The sequence below is a fragment of the Perognathus longimembris genome, chromosome 16, assembly GCF_023159225.1.
Source record: "Perognathus longimembris pacificus isolate PPM17 chromosome 16, ASM2315922v1, whole genome shotgun sequence".
Lineage (NCBI taxonomy): Eukaryota > Metazoa > Chordata > Mammalia > Rodentia > Heteromyidae > Perognathus > Perognathus longimembris.
The window spans coordinates 1,541,217-1,564,062 of NC_063176.1; the positions used below are offsets into that span (position 1 = coordinate 1,541,217).

Below are 22,846 nucleotides of genomic sequence, written 5' to 3' on the forward strand. Positions count from 1 at the left end.
TCATTCTGTGTTGAGGGTGAAGCTTTGACTCTATCTGCATGGTTGAAGGCACCTTCCAGTTCAGGCATTTATTGGACAAAATCAGGAGACCTTATGGGAGAGCATATTCTGATTTATAAGGTTTATAAATTTAGAAGATGCTATCTGATCTGGCAAGTAATTGATACTCTCATTTATATAAGCTTAAAAACTCGTAAGACATCTCCTCTGACAAATGAAAACCACAAGTGAAGTAGTCTTTAGCACTCATTGGAGACCAGAGACTGCTCTCATTTCTGTGGAGAACTTGAGGGAACACCACGTTGTGGAGTTGCTAACGTCATGCATTGACTCAGCTGTCATGCAGCGAGTTTTTCTTTGTTCTCTGATTCTTTCCTTACAGCTAAACTTGCTTTCTGCACAACTCACCAACTATATGCTTCAAGTTTACCACGTACCGTAGGCCATGGGTTCCCTTTCAATCTAAGTTCCAGAGGAGTTTTCAACCAATTTGGTGACTCCTTTCTTCATGATCCAAGATGAGTTATATAGCCAGTTCTATTGTAGATACATAGGAAACAATTTAATTCATTAGATGCAGTGAACGTTTTAGGACATTAAAAATTGGTTGTCTTTCAGGGAACAAATCCTTTCCCCTCGACACATTTCTAGGAGGCTGATGTTACCATGAACGACCCAATTTTGCAGGTGTGGAAACTAGCACTTTGAGAGGTTAAGTGAATCACTAAAGCAGATCACAGTGCGGGGACTCAGACTCCTGTCTTCATGCTTCGTTTGTTATTCATGGATTTGCTGCGAGGGCCCGAGCCAATACCAGATCTGTAATCTGCAGATCACATGGGCAGGGATGCTCTCAAGTCCAACTTAAGAGGGAAGCAATTGGATTAAAATAGTATAACGTTATATGGCGAATGAGTGGCCTTTCCAGGCATACTTGTACCACGCACGCACACACACACACACACACACACACACACATACACACACACACACACAGAATTTGGGTAGTTCTAGTGAGTCTCTAATGGTGAGAATTTGAAGAAATAGGAGTTATGTTTTTGAGATGGTTGGTGAACCATGGAATATTTAATCTTCATTCATATCAATTTAAGCAATAGCTACTTGATCAGCAAGGTCAAGCCAAGTAACCATGAAGTATTTTCATTCATTCTTTACATTTTTTCTAAGGATATGCAATAGTTATTCACTGATCTGTGGGCTAGAGGGATTAATTACCAAACAGGATGGAAGCTACAATGATTATAATTGGCCTTCTTGTTTTGCAGTACAGAGTCATTTGTATGACAGAAGGATTTATTGGTAGAAGGCTTTCCTCTTGGCAAAACGAAGCATTTATTCATTTGTTTGGTGCTTTTTACTTCGAAAGATCGCAGAGAGGGTCTGGCAGGTCATAGGAGCGCATACCATGTTACTTGAATGAATGAGTACGTGTGACTTTCCAGCCACGTGAGTAGCTAGCAGTACAGGTGTTGGTTGGAACATTTTTAAACAACAATTTTCACTGCTGGTGAGAAATCAATCTGTCCTATCCGTGGGTTTCGATTTAGTATTATTACATAGAAACAATCTTCTGATGAATCCTATAGACTTTGAAATTGATTTGCTTTGGAGGCTGGCTGATAGCCATCAGTTCTCTGGATTCTTTTTTTTTTAAATTAAATTTTATTTTATTGTAAGCTTGATGTACAGAGGGGTTACAGTTACATTAATAAGGTAACAAGGATATTTCTTGTCAAACATTGTTTTTGCCCACTTTTCCTCCTCCCAACTTCCCCCTCCTCCATTGTAAAGTTCATTTCCAACATAGTGTCCAGCGAGTATCGCTGTTGCATTGGTTCACCCTTTGTCCTTTATTTCATCATTTTGTTGTTCTCCTTCCTGTCCTCAAATCAGATAAAATGAAGTTAGTCAAAATGAATTCCAACGTGTGGAAACAAATTGGTTTTTTAAAGAAAATGTATTATGTGAAATTCTTTCTTTTTTTCTTTTGCTTCTCCCCTCCCCCACCATTTGGTTTATCTCCTGTCGACACTGTTTTTTATTTTTGGTACCCTGTGTCCTGTACATACATTTATCCGTGTGATGGATGCTTCTCTGGAGTCGGGCAGAGAAGCGGCCTCTCATCTCTAGTACAGAAAGTCAAGTTGCAAGGCCAGGACGGTGTCTTCAGAGCGGGGTGAAGCAGTATTAGGGGACTTGGACTCAACTTACCCATGACTGGTTTCCTACCTAAATGCCGTCTGGAATTTGGCACTCAATTGATTTTTGTCTCCCTAGGCGATAGACATAGTGTTGCTAGGTACTTAGATACTTGCTTGACCTACATTATGGCATTCCAACCTAACAGCTCCTCATGGTTTGGCAATCTTTATAAATAGGTATTTTTACATCTCGTATCGAATTTATATTCACAACAAAAATAAGAAAAGAGCAGTTATACAGTGTGGAGCTAGGCACTATACAGAGTTCTTAAAATTTCATTTCAAGGCTGGGCACTGGGGGCGTGTAATTCTAGTTGCTAAGGAGGTTCAGATCTGAGGGTCACAGTTCCAAGCCATCCCAGACAAGAACGTTTGTGAGATCCTTATCGCCAATCAGTTACCAAAAAGCCTGAAGTGGAGCTGTGGCTCAAGTGAAAGAGCTCTAGCCTTGAGTACGAAAGCTCAGGACCAATGTCCAGGCTCCGAGTTCAAGCCCCAGGACTCTCTCTCTCTCTCTCTCTCTCTCTCTCTCTCTCTCTCTCTCACACACACACACATTCATTTCATCTGCCTACTACTCTTCATCTAACCTAAGAGTTAAGTATCCTTATTATTCCCATTTAGAGAGGAGGATATGAAACGAACAAGGATTGTGTGATTTATATCAATTTCAATCCTAATTTTCTGCAATGAAGAGCTTGGAGCACTTGCTTGACATTGATATTGGACATAAAAGTCAGCCTGCAATTTCAGAGTAAAATGAAATATTTAAGAGATGATTTTAATATTTGAGTTAATCTCCCCCAAATGTGGGTTGTCTCATTTATTTGAATTATGTCAATAATTACCATAATTAAAAAGAAATGAAACTGTCATTTTGGAAGAATGGATGAGGATGCAGTGTCAAAATTAGTTTCTAAATATGGGAAAAATGGAAAGTAAATTGTTTTTTATATTTTTGGGACACAAATCTCTTTTTCCACGTTTCCAAAAGCGAATGGTCCTGCATAAATTGTCCCACAATAATTCTTTGTGACGTTGAGATGATTGCTGAACCTCTCCGGATCTCATCCTCTTACCTAGATGATAATAGTGATAATAACTGCTGTCAAGGGACCCAGGGAGACGGTGAGGATAAATTGAAATGACACAGGGAAAGATTCCACTGGACTCATTGGCAAGTCCATATTTAGTATCACATTGCTATCCTCAACTTTGTGAATTCATAGGTAACGTTAAAAGCACTTCCTAGGTATGATCTCATCAAGGGGGAGAGAATCCCCGCGTTCTCCAAGCCAAGTGAAGGTTTCGAGGTTGTGCTTTGATCAAAAGGAACTGCCACATCATTCAGCCCTAGAAGCGAACACTGGGGTGGGGTAGGGGAGCCGGGGTGGGGGCAAACATCTGCCCCCCACAACCATGGCCTTGCTGTTCAGTTATATTCTGCGTCTGAGCTAGTGCGTTTCTGTAGCAGGGCTTCAGTAAATAGTCCCTGAGCAGACGCAGCGGAATGAAGATAGTCCAGGAAGTCCCTCGTTCCCCATGCTCACCAGTAGCTTGATGTAAATTATAAAACACAGAAACACGCATGCACATGTGTGCATGCTCACATACACACACACACACACACGCTTTGATAACAGGAGCCTTAAGAACCCCTTCATTTTTCCTCACAACTCCATTCCATCTACTCTGTCTTATGTCCGATTTGCTAGCAATAGTGTATTATTTGGGAGACAGTTCCCGCCTGAGAGGTGCAACAGAACCCACTCCACAAAGCAGGCAGACGCGGTACGAGGTTGCTCCATGAAACGGAGGTGTCTGTCCTCATCACCAGCCAGCTACTCGTGCCACTGGCGGTTTCTATGAGGAACGCTTCCACCTCTCACGAGAGGGTCTCCTGCTGCTGTTCATGGTCATGTTCGTGCCCCGAGACCCTACCAGAGCAACAGCTCAAGAGCGAACAAATGTACCGAGTCCAGCCCCCGTCACCAACTTTTCCAGGAGGTATTTGGAGGGTTTTGCTTCAAAACAATCTTACTAGCTTCAAAGTATCAGTTATACAGTCTCCGTGTGTGTGTTGAAATTGTTTCCTTAGTGCACACATCAGTTTCAGTCTTATGCACTGTCTTGCTTTTTGTGCCTGAAACAAATTGCAACTCAAACTTGAAGCAGCATTTTATGAGAATGAAGTGGTCTGGGAATGACAACCAGTATATTAACGTATCTGACGTAGATCTCCCTTTCCCAAGTCATAGTACTGGCTGACTTGGTGGGGAGCACTTTCATTTTCTCTAAATCATGTAATAATGAGAACGATCTACAGTTCTTCATTATTAAAAATGTTGATATTTTAAAGTGTGCTGAGCACTATTTTAAAGTGTGCCTACAGCTGTTAAACACCAATGACTTAGTAAGAATTGTTCTCCTATAAAGAGTTTATGGTCTATTGAGTTAAGTATTCATCACACACGAAATATTGAAGAATGATGGGTTCATGCCTTAAGGGCATTTAAATTACATAGTATAGAGTAAATGATGATTTTTGGATCGTGGGACCTTATTATGCACCGGAAAATTGCCTGAATGATTAGTGACTGGAGTTGATTCTTCCGTTGTAGGTGAGAGGGGAAAGAACTGGAGGGGAGGAACACATGGCTGCCATTTCTATGTAGCAGAAAGCACAAGGACCGTGCATGTATCCACAACAAGAAGTTCGTTTTGTGTCGTGCTAAGGAGAATACTGGTGGAATAAGGGAATGTTTTCAATAGTCAGGATCCTCAATTCTCATTTGTGATGCCATCCATGTCCAGAGGGGTCCCCAGGAATTAAAGCCAAATGATTTTATGATCTAGTTAAATTCATGCTTTTCATGGCAACGGCAAGTGTATCTTACAATAGTATGACCTCTTACCTGAGGGATTTGTTGATGGCTTACAGTACAGTGTTCTTTACAGCTTAGTGATGAGCTAGTCTCACAATTGCCCAAGGTCTAGGTAGCCAGTCTGTTTCATGACTCTATTTATTGTCTGTCTGTCTATCTGATTATGTAGCCCATACTGGACACCAGCTGACAGTGTTCTGGTCTCCAGCCCCAGTTCTGAGATTTGCAATGGGCACCACTCTGCCCAATGTCTCTGGCGCTTCACCACACACTGCTGGGCTTCGGGAGATTGCGGATGGCTTATCATCAGCATGTGGCTTCCTCTTACCGTAGCAAAACCACCTGCTATAAGAGAGAACAATAGGGCTGGGGATATGGCCTAGTGGCAAGAGAGCTTGCCTCGTATACATGAGGCCCTGGGTTCGATTCCCCAGCACCACATATACAGAAAACGGCCAGAAGTGGTGCTGTGGCTCAAGTGGCAGAGTGCTAGCCTTGAGCAAGAAGAAGCCAGGGACAGTGCTCAGACCCTGAGTCCAAGGACCAGGACTGGCCAAAAAAAAAAAAAAAAAAGAGAGAGAACAATAAACCAGTGTCAGAAATTAAAATGCTTTAAATTTCATGGCACGTTTAAGAGGATTGACTTATGACCCTGTAGCATGTAGAGAAACAAGAGACTAGAATAATGTAATAAGGACTTCATTCTGTACCCCTCAAGCTCGCCCTGTCCCACGGGAGCTCCATTGCCCACGGATCAAGGATATCATTGCTGCTTCCACTTTGTGCCGGAGGCCTCTGCTGAAGGTACCAATGATGAGTAATGCGTCACTATTTTGATGTCTTTTTAAATGGAGTAGTAATCCAGTGAAAGTGATAGTTTAACATAGATTTTAGCCATCCTGGACTGATAGAAAGGAGCAAATACAGTGACTGTTTCAAAACAAGAATTTGTTGACTATAACGGCAAACAATGTCTAAGGAAGGAAGGAGAAACAAAAATTAACGTTTTCCCCAAGACTGCTAATCTGAGGGAGGAAAGGAGTTTATGCTGCAGTACCGAGCTGTAGAAGTCGATGTGGAATTAGAGCAGCGGAACCCAAATGTGGTTGTTCTCCCAAGACACGTCCACCGTATAAAGTAGCATGCCCAGACATATTAAAATCTTTTTTTTTTTTGAAAGAATTCCTAGGAGAAGGGCCAAAGTTTTTTTTTTGTGGAATAATTCAAATATGTCATTTAGATATAGTGTTCTCTCTAGGAGGTGGAGTTTAATTCTTTATTCCATTTTAGTGTAGGCTAGATTTAATAACTTGCTTTCAAATAAGAATATGATATTAAAATGGCAGGACTTCCTTTTTGAGGGTGGAACAATGTTTGTTCCACTTTATTTATATACCACATTGTCGTTATCCCTTGGTATGTTGGTGGACATTTAAGTTCTGTCTGTACCTTGGCTTTTATGAATAATGCTGCCACGAACATTCCAAATACTGTTACGCCAGGAGACACATATTGCTAACGCTTTTGCCGTATTGTAATGGTAAATTATAACCTGTGCTACAAGGTAAGAAAGATCGCAAGTTTGATCTAGATCTGGGATGAAACGAGATCCGCGCGTCATGTCCCACTAGCCTTGGCAGAAATCGAACACAGACCACGTATGCCTTTTGTGCTTTCTCCGACGCCAGCCCACCCAGTAGCAGCCCACATCATGAGGTTCTTGTGGAACGGCTTTCTAGACCACCTGGACTCACCACTGGGAATCTGTCTTTCAGGATGTGGTACGCGGGCACTGCAGAGCGTCCCCTGGAAATCTGTGGTGTGACTGTTTCTTAACGAGTCTTATTTTCGTAGGTCACAGAAGAAAACCAATGGAATCATTTCACAGTCACTCTGTACACATCAAGAAGGCCCTTGGTGCTTAACACTTGAATAATTACTCACTTCAGCTGGACAGCTGTGCTCATTCCCCCCCACCGAACACACCACGTTCATTTATTTGTCATTACTTTGGATCTAGTTCAGCTCCCGACTTCTTGATGAAACTTGATTGTTTCTTCAGCTTACTACATTGCTTCTCTTTGCAATTCCAATAAATTTGTTTTCTATAGTACCTTGCACTTCCAATATCCTGCCCAATATTTCTTTCTTTATAGTTCTGGTCTCTGGAAATAGTTTTACTGCTAACGATAATAATGGGCTAATGCCAAATTGGGTTGGCTTCTACTAGAGTCCTTTATGAGACCTACGTTCTGGAGCTTTTTCAGGTTGGGTAAACATCTGCCCTGAGATCTGTCTTCTTTACTTTCCCATTATTAAAGCCCGATGACGGTTTTCGCATGGGTCAAGGGCTGCATTATCACTGGACCCAGAGCCAGCTCCACGATTCCTTCTTACTTTACGCTTGGATAATTCTCCTGGAAAACAAATTGTCTTTTTTCCTGCTCTCTGAAATACAAAAATTCAGGGAGCTCAGAGTTTCTTTTTTTATTAAACATGTTACAATCTCTGACTGCTTTGGTCTTATCAAAAAGAAATAGGATTCAAAAAGTCAAGTTTTGATAACCAATGAGCTAAGAAACTACATTATTGTGGGGTTCCCCTTCAATTTAGTCATTCTTCTCACACTTTTAATAATCACAACAATACAACTTAAAAAGGAGGTCGCTTTACTGGAATTGTTGTGGTGTTGACAGTTCTCAGACATATGAGTTATTTTGTATTTGACAGGTTGTTAAATTGCTTCCTTCTGAGCTTTAAAAGTTGTAGCGTAATTCTATCCGTTAAAAATAGTTATCATTCGTAGCCTACATTAAACACCAAGAGTTTTGTTTCTTCTGTTTGGAATAGAGTTTCTTGGAGGGAGAAAGACCCAGTTACTGTTTTTTCTCTAACTCTCTGAAAAATATAGTGATATGCTTTCTATTCCACTTAGTTGTTAGATAGTGCAGCCTCAGGTCTGACTTTCTATTCCACTTAGTTGTTAGGTAGTGCAGCCTCAGGTCTGACTTTCTATTCCACTTAGTTGTTAGGTAGTGCAGCCTCAGGTCTGACTTTCCGACCATATTTGTCCCACTGGCCCACACGACCAAGCAATTCAATCAGTAATCCCCGTGGGCATAAATGGTGAGCTGAATCACTGCACCAAGTGGACAAAGAAACCACACATGAGTGGCTGTCATAGTTCTCCTGACTCTTTCAACCAACACACTAGCAATACATTGCAGAAGTATGGGTATGCACACACATTTACCTTTGGCAGTCCATTACCAGTCTCTCTTAGCCTCAATTGAAATTTCACTCAAAATACAGAAATTTGTCACGATCCAGTTTTGTTTGAACCAGAATGGGTACAATTCTTTTGCCTCTGGTATCCTATAGCTACTGTGGTGTTTGTTTGTTTGAGCGCCAGCCCTGTGCAGAGCGTTACCACTGTTAACATTTCATAATTTATTTTTGCTCCTCTAGCTTTCGGTTCATAGCTAAATCTTTATCACAGCGAGGAGAGTTTGCTCTTGAGGTCTCAGTTAATAAAACGAATCCTAAACGAAGTGGCTGAAGAGCAATCAGAATCGCCTATCTTGTAATTAAAATTCAGGTCCATGATTCATAACCAGCTCTAGTCGACGACTAAGCGTAAAAATGCCAGGAACTTGAGCCTGAAGTATTCTTCCAGTTTCTGTTTGTGTTCATAAACAGATAGACTCCCCTTTGTTCTACAGACGTGTTTTCCAATGGCCACGAAGCGTGGTTTAGATCTTAGAGTGGGGTGAGAGGCAGGACATCACTGGACGTAGTGCATACAAGTAGAAGTGTATCTCAGGCATCCTACATCCTTAGAATGGTGACAAGTGGACATTTTGTGATAATGTTATATTTATCCTTAACATGAAAAATGTACTTGGCTTTCAGCATGGAAAATTCGGCTCAGAGATGAGCCAAGTACAACGCACATGGCTGTTTAAGTTGGTTACATCTGATTTTTTTAAATAGTTGACCCAGCTGGTGTAGCCCTTACCTCAGTAGTAGCAGTGACGGAGTGACGGCTTGTCATGAGCCCGGTCAGGCTGCCTTTCTTTGAATGCTTGTATTGTTCACTCTGACTTCATCCCCCATGCTAACTGACAGGGATAATACTTGAATAAATTCTGTAATTATTAACTTGAGAATCTCAAGTGCTTGAAAGTAAATAAAGTTTTGACTCACAGGAGTAGATTTGGATTTTGCTCCTCACTTTTTTTTCCCCTTGAGTTTTATGAGTGAAGTTGATGTGTTAAAACTAACCTTAAAAATAAGGATTCAAGTGCTAGTCAGTCAGTGCAGCTCAGAAAACCACTTGGCTTTATTCTGACTTTGCATCTGAGAAAGGCTACAGATTGTGCAAAGTGGGGAGTGGTGGATGATAGGTTGACTGAAGGAACCAGGACTCAACAAAGAAAGGTGAAATACTTAAGTGACTTTAAAGAAGGAGTTTAAGTGTAAACATCATCTGGTTAACTAAAAATAAACATGGAACAAAACCGAATGATAGCAGAGGGTGAAAGCAAACCTATCTACGCATTACTTCCCAGCAGTATAAGAACGTCAGAAGCTTCAGGTTGGGGCCATCAGGGTAAAACATCAGTGTTTACCGTGGCCACTGGAGAAGACTTGCAGGTCAGGGGGCCTCATCACTAGAAATGCGGCCGTCGAGCCCCACTCTTGTGTCTTCACCAGTCCACGTGGGACGCTATTTACATCAGCTTTGGATTTGGAGGGGGATCAGAAGCCTTTTCAGGGTCTTAATGATGTTCAAGGAAATAGAGTTCAAGGAAGCCGGGTATTTAGTCGGAGAAGAAAAGGCATTTCCGGGAAATTCAGTAGCTGGCTGACTTCAAATAGCCGAGACTCTCTTATGGAGGAGCGAGAGTATGCTTATTTGAGTTGACTTCAAAGAGCAGACAAGTAGCAGGGAAAATCAGCTCAAGAGGTAGAAAATGGTAGTCTTCTTGAGATGGCTTATCTGGAGGAGATTACAGTCTTCTTACTGCAGTTCTAAGTGTGAGGTAACCTCTGGAGAGTTGAAATGTGGTTTGGTAGGCTATTTCAAAACCTCTTCTTAATATTTCTGATTGCATTTAATTAGTGACTCTTTTGTACAGGAATCTTTGTTCTTCCACAGATTAAAACTATTATTTTCCACAAATACAATTCATACTTTTTCTGTTAAAGATAATGATTATTTTAGAAGTGGTGCTGTGGCTCAAGCGGTAGAGTGCTAGCCTTGAGCTGAAGAGGTCAGGGACAGTGCCCAGGCCCAGAGTTCACGCCCCATGACTGACAAAAAAAATAAAATAAAAATAAGTAATGATAGCAATTATTTTAATAGTGTTTGCTTTATAATTTGTATATTCTTTCCCTGATTTTCATGAACTCAGTAATAAGATGAGCAGGAAACCAATCAGATTCTTCGTTCTCTTGAGGAAAAAGGTCAGAAGCATTTGTTAATGAGCTACAAGTCATGTAATGCATTAAAGGGCGAGTCTGTACATCTTTTCATGGGATACTGGCACTTTTCCTAAAAGTGATTTTGAAGAAGTCACAAATTGATCCTTGGGAAGGTTGCCCACCAGCTTCAGATTAAAGGACATATTCAAAGTGAAAGGCATCTTTTAGATTAAAAATATGTAAAAAATAAGGTACAGAAAATGACATGGGTTTTCACCATGGTCAGTCCTCTCCACACCCAGCGCTACTTGGAGATGCTTGGCCGTTTTTCATGGTGTAGAAGGTGCAATTAGGATGTTCTAGGTTAAAAGCCAAAAACACTGATAATAATCCTATAATGTACAAAAGAGGAATCCAGCTCAGAGCGTTGGTCATGAGAAGACTGAGAAAGTGTTTATGTTTCCATTCATTTTAAACTGGGACTTGGATTTTGTGGAATAATGAAGTGAGATGTATAACATATAAAATAGTTTTAAACACTGATTTTCCATTTTCTCAAAATAATTATATTTTCCACAATGGCTACTTTTGACAGTAAAGGACCATGCACTATACAAGGAGCCCTGACTCTTAGATAAAAAAATTCTGTTCCTAATTGTCTCTTCCTCCATTAACATTGGATTTTTCTGTCAATTATCTCTCATCAAAAAATCAAAAGAACCCCTTCTCCTCTTTCTCTTTCCCCCTGTGTATATTAACCAATCTTCCTCTTTTTTGGTTCAGTATCTTCAAGGAATAATTTGCAATTATTTTCATATTCTTTGTGTCACAAGATTTCTTTAGAAACATCACAAGTGCAAATCCAATGCCCACATTTCACATCTTTTTAAAAAGTTAATAATATTTTATTGTATTGTAAAGGTGGTGTACAGAGGAGTTACAGTTACATACATAATAAGTATGTTTCTTGTCAAACAGTGTTACCTTCTCCCTCATTTTCTCCCATTTTCCCTCCAAAACCTCCCTTCCCCCAAGTTGTAAAGTTCATTTCCAACATGTGAGTATCACTCTTGTATTGGTTCATGCTTTGTTCCTTGTCTCACCATTTTGTTATTCCTTTCCCTTCCCTAAATCAGAAAAGCATATATACAAGACATAGGGTAATACAATTATAAACAGTGACAACAGGAGATAAACAAAAGGAAACAACAACAACAACAAAAAGTAATAACTTCACACAGTACATTAAAAAAAAACCCTCTTGTTTCCATATCTTGGAGTTCATTTTGATTAGCGTCATTTTATATGGTCATACGTACATAGCTATTGGGCTAGTGTGATCCTCTGTTAGGACTATGCTAGACATATACTAACAATTGAAAATGAGGGAAACCATGGATTCTATGTTTCTTTGGGTCTGGCTTATTTCATTTAATATGATTTTTTCCAGTCTTTCCATTTCCTTATGAATGGAACGATGTCATTTCTTTGTGATAGAAGCATAGAATTCCATTGTGTATATATACCACATTTTCTTGATCCATTCATCTACTGAAGGGCATCTAGGTTGTTTCATATCTTAGCTATGGTAAATAATGCTGCAGTGAACATAGTTGTGCTGGTAGCTTTAGTGTGGCCTTGTTTGTGAGCATTTGGATAAATGCCCAGGAGTGGGTTTGCTGAGTCAAAGGGGAGCTCTATGTTGAGTCTTTGGAGGAACCTCTGTACTGCTTTCCAGAGTGGTTGAACCAGTTTACACTCCCACCAACAGACTTGAAGGTCAGAGCAACTATCCTGAAATATTATAGGAAGGGACGGGGATACACTAGGGCTCCTTGGCACTTGGTTGAATCTTCCTAAATAAAGACTCAGAACCACAACAAATTAAAGAAAGACTGGATAAATGGGATCACATTAAACTGCAGAGCTTCTGCATGGCAAAGGACATAGCTAGCAAGATAAATAGAAAGCCCTCAAGATAGGGAGAAAATCTTCACAGGCCATACAACAGACAAGGGCCTCATACAAAAAATATACGTAGAGCTCAAAAAATGAAAGTCCCCAATAACAAAATCCTCAAAGAAACAACGGCCCCATTAATAAGTGGGTAAAGACCTAAAGAGAGACTTCTCTGAAGAGGAAATGGGAATGGCCAAGAGACACATGAAGAAGTGCTCAACATCCCTGGCCACAAAAGAAATGCAAATCAAAACTACACTGAGATTCCACCTCACCCCAGTTAGCATGGCCATTATCAAGAAAACAAAGAATAACAGGTGCTGGAGGGGATGTGGCCTAGAGGGAACACCACATTTCATTTCTTTTCTTTATCTGTCAATTATGTTGCGTTCAATTTCTTCTGAAAAATCATTCTTTTTTTAGGAGTTGTGGCTGCTGTCCTCAGTCTCTGCATAATTATTCTCTTTCTACCACTCTGTCTTATAAGTATCCTTCAAGATTCTGTTCTTGATCAGTTTTCTTTTTTTACACTTTCTTTCTGAGCAAACGGTTCTTATGCAATCAAATAGCAGCTTATTTCCTATAGTCCTCAATTACAGAATCTGTACCTTTGACTTCTTTCTCTAGAGTTCTGAATCTACAGACTCAGCTTCTATCCTGTGTGTTACCCACATCTCAAATTCAATATCCCAAACTAAAATTTTCTCTCCACATCCCACCTGTATTATCTGCCAATAGACCTAATATTTCTGGAACTGGTCATGATATAGCTAGTTACCTCATCTCCAAACTCTAAGATCCTCCTTTGTGACCACTTTCTGCCAAGTTGTTTGTTTACCTTTTACCTGGAGAATCTCTCAGGTCCATTTCTTCTCCTTATCTACTGCTGCCATCTTTATTTAGGTGTACCTAAAGCATCCAATCTGATATTAGCATAATCTTTTACAAACACAAGAAAAAAAGGATGAATATGTTGCCTCTTACTTTTTACTTTCCACTGACCCATTATAGTTGCATCACAAAATCCACACTAACACTGCAGGTGGAATTCGTTGTTGCTGTTTACTTGCTGTCTGCCTTCCCTTTCCTTGCTACCCCCTTGCAAACAAGCTACACAAGAATGCAGCTCCTTACCAAGTTTACTTTCAAGCAGTAGCTTTTGTTTACAATGCTTTCTGGCACTACAACATTGTTTTTAAAGTTAGCTCTATTCATAACAAAGTTGTAAACGTACAGAGATTTCTTTTAAAAAGAAAAATCAGTTTCCCTAGAGAAAACAACTTTTGCCTTTTTTAGGTATTCCTTCTGGCATTTATCACCTCTCTATTGCTAAATAATTTGCTTATAATGCTACTTCTTGACATATCAAGTTCAGATCTTATCTACCGAGACAAGGTCATAATTCTAGTAGTCACCTTTAAGACTGATACTCAAATTATGTAAGAAGTGTTATAACACAGACATTGATGAATCACTACCAATTTACCCAGAATAGCCCTAATTTTAACATCAACTTTTTGTTAAGTTATCATTATTAACATTAGTCATGTAGATTGAATTAACTGTTGGTACAAATAATATACCATAATTATCTTGCTTATACATGTTTCCAAGTTATTAATTGATGCTTTACAAATCATTTATTCCCCATCAAAAACTCATCATACTCCAACTTCTCTGTGAACTCTTTATCACCAAACAGAGTTGATTCTGCATTTGATGTTCCTCCACCGAGTGAATGCTAATTACAGGGTATCTTGAAGATCTGGGTGTGTCTCTTACCAGAATATGAGCTCCTGGAGGTTGGTGATCATATCTTTATCACTGAACCTTCAGTGTCTTGCACCACTACCACACAGTGCTTAATATGGATTTGTTGAGTTACAGCTGGAACAGGAGGGTTCTTTCTCTACAAAACACCCTTTAGTATTTGGTAGCTGGCTTTGTGAACAGATCTCACATTTAAGAGTCACCTCTTACAGACCACAAACTGAAATGCCTCTGAGGGTCCCAGTAGGCACATGAGTACAACAAGTCTCTTGGTGTTCTGGTATTTAAAAGATCATCAGCTTTTTAAAAATTAAACTTATCATCTGCCTTTTAAATTGCCAATTGTTGTGAAGAAAACTTGAGTTAGTAAACTTTCTATTATGATAGAAGCAGAAAAATGAAAGTTCCTGAATTGCCTTCAGTCAGTTTTTAAAAATCTGTTCAGATCAAGAAAATGGGGGCTGGGAGTATGGCCTAGTGGTAGAGTGCCGGCCTTGTATACAAGAAGCCCTGGGTTCGATTCCTCAGCACCACATATATAGAAAAGGCCAGAAGTGGCGCTGTGTTTCAAGTGGCAGAGTGCTAGTGGTAGAATGCCTTGAGCAAAAAGAAGCCAGGGACAGTGTTCAGGCAGAGGGTTTCAGTGGAATCCAGTTTTCAAGTGGAAACAGAGGATAATGAGTTAAATTATAGTCAACAGTAGGAGAGACTGCAACTAAAGGAAACATTAAACAGACGTGCCAAGCCATGTGCTTTTTCTTATACAACTTAATTTTCATAATATCACTGGGGAGATATTTCCACCTCCCAGTTGGTATATGTTGAATCTTTGAGATTTAGCATTTTCTTTTCTTTTAGTTCTTACTGTCAGAGAGAAGTAGACTTGAAGATTCCTTGTTTTTAACCATGAAGAAAGCCCGTATGTGGAGGTTTTCAAATGAATGAATTAGGTTTTATTATTTTCCACTAAGAACTTGCTACCAGAATTGTTGGATTTGAAGTTTTCATTTGCTTATAGATTTACTCTTTATTATGTTTTGTATTGGGCATTGGGATTTAAAAGATGAGTAGCATGCAATTCCTATGCTCATGAAAGCTCTAAATGATTGGTTGCTGCATACGATTATATATAATGGTGTTTATTGAAATGAACTCCAAGAAATGGAAACAAGAGGATTTTTATTATTTTACTCTTTTGTATTTTTCTTCTCCTCTGTCACTGTTTTTGACTTCAATCCTTCTTGTCTTGTATGTAAGTTTATCTGTTTTGGGGAGGGCAAGGGGTGGCATAGAAATGGTGGGACAAAGGGCGAAATAATTAATGTAGTACTGATATTCACTAGACACTATGTTGAAAATGAACTGTATTTAAAGTGCTGTTTAATCATGTCGAAGTGTAATTATTTGCCTTTGACTAGTCATTGGATTAACTTGTAAATTTATAGATATATTCTAGTTATTAAAAATGAGGGAAACCATGGAGCCTATGTTTCTTTGGGTCTGGCTTAGTTTGCTTAATATGTATTTTTCTAAGTCTTTCCATTTCCTTACGGATGGGGCAGTGCCATTGTTTCTGATGGAGGCATAGAATTCTATTGTGCATATGGACCACATTTTCTTGATCTGTTCGTCCACTGAGGGGCATCTGGGTTGATTCCATAGCTTAGCTATGGTAAACAGTGAGCATGGTTGTGCCGGTGGCTTGAGTGCAGCGTGGTTTGTGGTCATTTGGGTAAATGCCCAGGAGTGAGATTAAACAGCACTCTAAGCATTTGCACAGTGAGAACAAAGGAGGACATTCTTAGCAGAGGATCACAATGGCTTAACAGCTATGTGCATATGTGCTATGATCTTATAAAATGATGCTCATCAAAATGAACTTCAAGAAATGGAAACAGATGCTTTTATTTTTTTTAAAATTGTACTGCTTGGAAAAAAAGAGTTATCTCCTCTTTCTTTCATTTTTTCCCCTTTGGCTTATTTCCTGTTGTCACTATTTGTGATTTCTGTATCCTTTATCTTATATGTACATTTATCAGATTTGGGGAAGGGATGGGAATTACAGAAACGGTGGGACAAGGGTGAACCAAGTCAATAGTGATACTCACTAGAGGCTAGGTTGGAAATGACCTTTACAACTTGGGGAAGGAGGGTGGCCAGGAGGGGAAAGAATGGGAGAAAAGTAAAGGAGGGGTAGCACTGTTCAAAAAGAAATGTATCTATAGCACCTCTGTACATCACTTTTACAATAAAAATTAAATTAAAAAAATAAAAAAGCAAAAGCAAATGAACTATACAATTTGGAGTGGAGGGGGATTCAGGAGAAAAAAAATACTGGGATAAAATTAGGGAAGAAATGACACTGTTGAAAAAGAAATATGCTCATTATCTGACTTATCTAACTGAAATCTCCCTGTACATCATCTTTACAATAAAAATTTTAAAAAATTAGGAAAAGAAAGGACAAATAAAATAAAATTAAGAGAACAATCTCCACCTAGATATTGTGTTTTTTGGGCATGCTACTGGCACTTCATGTCATGGTTTCTAGATTGGCTAATTAGCTACCTTAGCAGCTTTGGAGCTCGAGGGTCCAGTATGTCCTATTGGCTTGTATGTTCTTGTCTGCTCACAACTCCTTTTTGAACTGAACTGAATTGGAGGGCATACGTTGCTTAGAAACTCTGGCCCAGATGTACCATTTTCAGTGCACTCAGTGGGAGATTGTTATTCCTGCCAGTTGCACTGGTGATATGCCAGCCCTGTTTTAATGCTCTGCGTCCTTAATACCTACTGAACATATTTACCACTGGCAAAAACCAACCTTGATCTCAGGACTAGCTGGTTTTCAAGTATTTCTTTTCTTTTTCTCCCAGCTCTGGTCCTCTCCTATTTTCTCATTTTGTTGTTAATATTTTTTTTTTTTTCTTTCTCAAATTTTTATTATCAAACTGACGTACAGAGTGGTTACAGTATCATACGTTGGGCATTGGATACATTTCTTGTACTGTTTGTTGCCTTGTCCCTCATGCCTCCCTCCCTCCCCCCCTTTCCCTCCCCCCCCCAGGTGTTCAGTTCACTTACGCCAAAGAGTTTTGCAAGTATTGCTTTTGTAGTTATTTCTCTTTTTTTACCCTGTGTCTCTCGAATATGGTATTCCCTTTGAATTTCCTACTTCCAATACCAGTAAACACGGTTTCCAATATACTCAGATAAGATTACAGAGATTCTGTAGGTACAAATATAGGAAGGTGATACAAAACATCATCAATAATAGAAACTACACATACACATAGGACGTTGAAAGTAGTTACAACTGTGATATATCACTTGTTTCCATAACATGGAGTTCATTTCACTTAGCATCATCTTATGTGTTTCTAAGGGTATAGCTATTGGGCCTTGTGATGCTCTGCTATGGCTTGCCTAAACCTGTACTAATTATTCCCAATAAGGGAGGCCATAGAGTCCACGTTTCTTTGGGTCTGGCTCACTTCACTTAGTATAACTTTTTCCAAGTCCTTCCATTTCCTTACAAATGGAACAATGTCATTCTTTCTGATAGAGGCATAAAATTCCATTGTGTAAATGTACCACATTTTCCTGATCCATTCATCTATGGAGGGGCATCTGGGTTGGTTCCAGCTTCTCGCTATGACAAATTGTGCTGCGATGAACATTGTTGTGCTGGTGGCATTACTGTGATTTTGTTTGTGGGCTTTGTTGTTAATATTTTAAAATGCACTAACTAGAGAGGACAGAAAACATACCTGGATATATCCAATGTTCATCTTCAACAATTATGAACACGTGGCCAATCTTGTTTCCACTATGCATTGGATCCATAGCATTGCAAATATTAATAGATTATTGGTTCTATTATTATCTGTTAAGTTACTAGTTCTATTATTCTATTAATTGGGTTAATAGATAATAGTTCTCTGTGTACCTATTCCTACTACAATTAATTAATATAAAGCTAATGTCAGATATACTGTTTTATTCATATACATGTATACATACATTATGGACTTTAATGAAAACCAACATGTCATTATTATACTTTAAAATAATTATACTGATTTTATGACATCTTCTGTGTCTAATCAGTGCCACATTTTCCTAATGATCTCACAATGACTTTTCACATGTGATTCGTAAGAATCAGGATCTACATGAATCACTGATTGTGTTCTGAATCACTCTAACCACAACACAAAAGTCCTTTCTCCTCTGTAAGATTTGAAGACAAATTTCTCTGGGACAGAGATTCTTAAGTGGAGAAGAAGTCTAAAATTCTTAAAGACTTTCCAGTTTGAATATCTATTTCATATCTCCCAGGAAGGATGTTAACTTTATAGAGAACCCGCTGAGAAACAGTGAGATCCAGTCCCTCCTCTGCTCTGCCTTTGTGATAAGACTATCACTCACAAGATACAGCCATGCCACCCTTCTTCCCTCCAGTCCTTCCCTTCCTTCCTCCACCCCCACTCCCACCTTCCCTCTTTCCCTTCCTCCTTCTTTCCTTTCTGTCATCTTTCCCCTCCCTCCTTCCCACTTCCTTCCCTCCCTCCATTCCTTCCTTCCTTCTTTTTGTGCTGACTTGGTGATTGAACTTGGGACCTAGCTGATGTCCTTGAGCTTTTTTCGCTTAAGAATAATTCTCTACCATTTGAGCCACAGTTCCACTTTCAGATTTTTTGGTGGTTAATTGGAAATAAGAGTCTCACAGACTTTGCTGTCTGGGATGGCTTTGAACCATTATCCTTAGGTCTTAGCCTCCTGCGCAGCTAGGATAACACATATGAGCCACCAGACCCTGTTTAATGTCTCTTTTCTTAAGAGAAATATCGGTAAGTGATACTGGTTCGAAAGCCTTATGCTTAGCACTAAAATCTCAACCTCCAGCAGTTATGAAAACACAAGACAAACTGGCTCCTATATCCTTGGGAATGGAAGCCAAAGGTTTGCTATTTTCCTAAGTGGGTCGTGACTTTGAGGGGATATCTTAAGTTGGGCAAATTTCAAGCTCTAATTTTTGCCTTTGGTTCTGTTCTGAACTTGAAGGTCTAATCGTCCTCCATTGTGTGGTGGCAGATGAGAATTCAACCAGAAGTCCTGGAACACATGGCCCTCTTTGTGGAGCTCTCGGGGAAAACTGTGCAGGTAAAGCTGGAGCCTCATATTCAACCTTGGGAAATTGTTCTTCCTAAGGCTTAATCTTTTTTTTTTTTTTTTGGCCAGTCCTGGGCCTTGGACTCAGGGCCCGAGCACTGTCCCTGGCTTCTTCCCGCTCAAGGCTAGCACTCTGCAACCTGAGGAACAGCGCCCCTTCTGGCCGTTTTCTGTATATGTGGTGCTGGGGAATCGAACCTAGGGCCTCGTGTATCCGAGGCAGGCACTCTTGCCACTAGGCTATATCCCCAGCCCCAAGGCTTAATCTTTGGTAACTATTTAGAGTGCTGGGTAGTTCTCTGAGTGCATAGTCAAGTGGAAGGTACTATGTGAAGTGCTTGGCATGCAACGATTCACATGCATTCGTTATAAAAGTCCTCTGAGAAAGATACTGTTTTTAAATTTCATTTCAAGACAAAGCTTAGAACGATTAACTAGCTTGTCTAAGGTCACGTGACTAAATGTAGTCAATCTGAGATTCAAATTCAAGTCTTTCTGATTCCAGGGGCTACTCATTAACCATTAGACGGGTGTCAGAGATGTATGCTCTAAACTCTGGTGAGTGAGAAAGTGGGTCCAATCTATCCAGGTTTAAATTCGTTTTCCCTCATGGTTTTTTTTTTTTTTTTTGTGGTACCCTTAGAAAGGAGATGCCTGGATTGATATTCTCAAAGTTACATAGATGACAGAGGTTTCAATAAAACTTTATGTGGGCCCGATTTGGCTGGTGGGCTGCCACTTCCTGACTCTTGGTCCAAAGTGCTGTTTTAGTGAGAGTGTGTTATCTAGTCTTCTGCCAGGGTCGTTTCTGATTTTAGAAAACAAATCCGCCCTCCCCCACCAATGTAGGCCAATGCCAAGTGCAGGATGTGATGGGGAGTGTCCACTGCCTCCCACTAGGCCCTGTGCAGGCTGGAGAGACGGTGCTGGGCCTTCCCCAGGCCCCCGGGAGCACTGTTACCCATGGTGAGCACGGTGAGCCCCACTCCCTGGTGTGATTCGTCAGCTCCCCCGAGTCTTCCTCCTGGCTTCTCTGTTGAGGTTCATTCAGTGTGTCATACATTTCAGAGTTTTCTTCAATTACAAAGCTGAATATTATCTCACTCTAGGTCTAGCCTACATTTTATTTATCAATTTAATTTCCATCCGTGTGTCACGGGACACGGGTTACATCTGCCTTTAGATTCTAATGAACAGTACTACAATGTATACGGAGTGCAAGTATCTATAAGGTCCTTATCTTAATTCTAACAGTTCACAAGGGTTCTAATTTCTCCACATACCCCTCCCATTCTATCATTTGACTCTCCTAGTAACCCTGATATGAGTAATTAATGTACATTCATTAAGGTAAGAAGTTTCCCTTAGCCATTTCTGTACGTGCATATAATGTCCTTCAATCATATTCATTCCCTCTATTATTCTCTTTAAGGTGACCTGTTTTTGTTGCATTAATTTGCCTTTCATTGAGAAGTTATCATATTGAACATCTTTTATATGCCTATCAGATAACTTCTCTGGGAAGCTATCTGTTCAATTCCTTAGTCCCATTTTTAAAATGGCCTTTCTTCTGGCTGTTGAATTATAAGAGTTTCTTATGTATTTTCTTTTTTTTTTTCTTTTTTTTTTTCTTTTTTTTTTTTTTTTTGCCAGTCCTGGGCCTTGGACTCAGGGCCTGAGCACTGTCCCTGGCTTCCTTTTGCTCAAGGCTAGCACTCTGCCACTTGAGCCACAGCGCCACTTCTGGCCGTTTTCCATATATGTGGTACTGGGGAATTGAACCTGGGGCTTCATGTATATGAGGCAAGCTCTTTTGCCACTAGGCCATATTCCCAGCCCCCTTATGTATTTTCAACATGAATCCCTTCTTGTGTATATAATTTGAAAATGATGTTGTGCTTTCGATAAGTTGCCTTTTTACTTGTTGTCTTTCCCTTGCAGAAGTTTCCTAGTTTGATGTCATCCTACTTGTTGATTTTGGCTTTAGCTGCCACTGCATTTGGTGTCATACACCGTAAATTGTTACCAAGACCCATGTCCAGTTTTCCCTTATATTTACTTACAGCAATTTTAAAGCTTCAGTCCTTCCATTTAAGCAAGACCCATGTCCAGTTTTCCCTTATATTTACTTACAGCAATTTTAAAGCTTCAGTCCTTCCATTTAAGTGGCTATCTGACCAGTTTTGAGTTGACTCTTGTTTACAGGGTGAGAAAAGTACCTAGTTTTATGCTTTCGCATGTTAATGGCTACAGTGATAGTAGTACTTTTTGAGGAGACTATCTTTTTCTTCATTTTGTACTTAGTGCCTTTGCTGAAGATAAATCTACTCTATATTCAAAGATTTATTTTGAGTTTCCCATGCTGTTCATTTATTCTCTATCTATCTATATTGCTATCTATCAGAATCTGTCAATAAATGCCCACATATGTGTGTATGTGTGAGAGATAGTGTTTATGACAGTGCCAAATTGTTTTAGTAGAGCTTTGTAATGAAAAAAATTTAAATTAGGACGTATTGATGCTTCCAGTTTTGCTCTTGCTCGGGACTGTTTTGGTTGTCATCTTTGCGGTAACTTATCAATTTGTTTTTCTATTTCTTCAAGAATTGGAATTTTGATAGGCATTTCAGTGACTCTATAGATCACTTGAGCTAGTATGGATATTTTAGCAATAAAAAATCCTCAGTCCACAACTATGGAATGCCTTTGTATCTATTGTGCTGTCTTTAATTTTTTTCAGTGTGCTTTTCTCTAGGAGATTACCATCAAATATAAGACCAATTATAATACATCTCCAAAGTTTACATTTCTTTAAGGGAACTATGGGTTTCTGTTCTGTCTCAAGGAGATAGTTGGCAAGATAACTTTAAACTATGCAAAGCTTTCATCTTTTTCTTTAGACTTAAGAATGTCGCAAAATGAGGAAGTCTCTCGTGGGAAGAGCAAGGTTTAGGATATTAAAGCTTTTAAGTCTTCTTCATTCACTAGGCACCATCTTCTCCAAATTCAGCTCTAGTTAGGCTCTTCTCTGCACACGGCTTTCTTTCTGCTCATGTCAGCTATGTCTGTGAGAGGCTGAGTTCGTAGTGATTTCCTTTCTTCCTCTAACATCGGTGGGACTTCTACCTCCACATGTAGCAGAGGTACACTAGGAGCTTAGCGTCATTTTAATAAGCACTACAAAAGAGAATTGTAATATAAATTGCAATACACATCGCCCTTAGAGTGTCTTCATAATTGAGTTGCTAACACTAACATCATTTAAAAAATCATTACATATAGTTTAATAGGCATCATTAGAATAATGAGAATTTCATGAGAAAATAGAGCTAATGAAGATGTCAATTCTGAAGAGTTTTGGTCGCAAAGGAATCATAAAGTCTGTTCCTTCTTAAGACTTAGAACTAT

At 39.5% G+C, this 22,846-nt stretch overlaps 1 protein-coding gene across 1 annotated transcript in view; it reads left to right on the forward strand.

The window, feature by feature from the left end:
• Window positions 1–22,846, forward strand: part of Btc (betacellulin) — a 43,051-nt gene that overhangs the window by 4,655 nt on the left and 15,550 nt on the right. Inside the window, exon 3 of the mRNA XM_048364852.1 lies at window positions 19,331–19,429. Within this exon, the coding sequence (XP_048220809.1) occupies window positions 19,331–19,429 (99 nt within the window). The remainder of the gene's footprint in view (window positions 1–19,330; window positions 19,430–22,846) is intronic.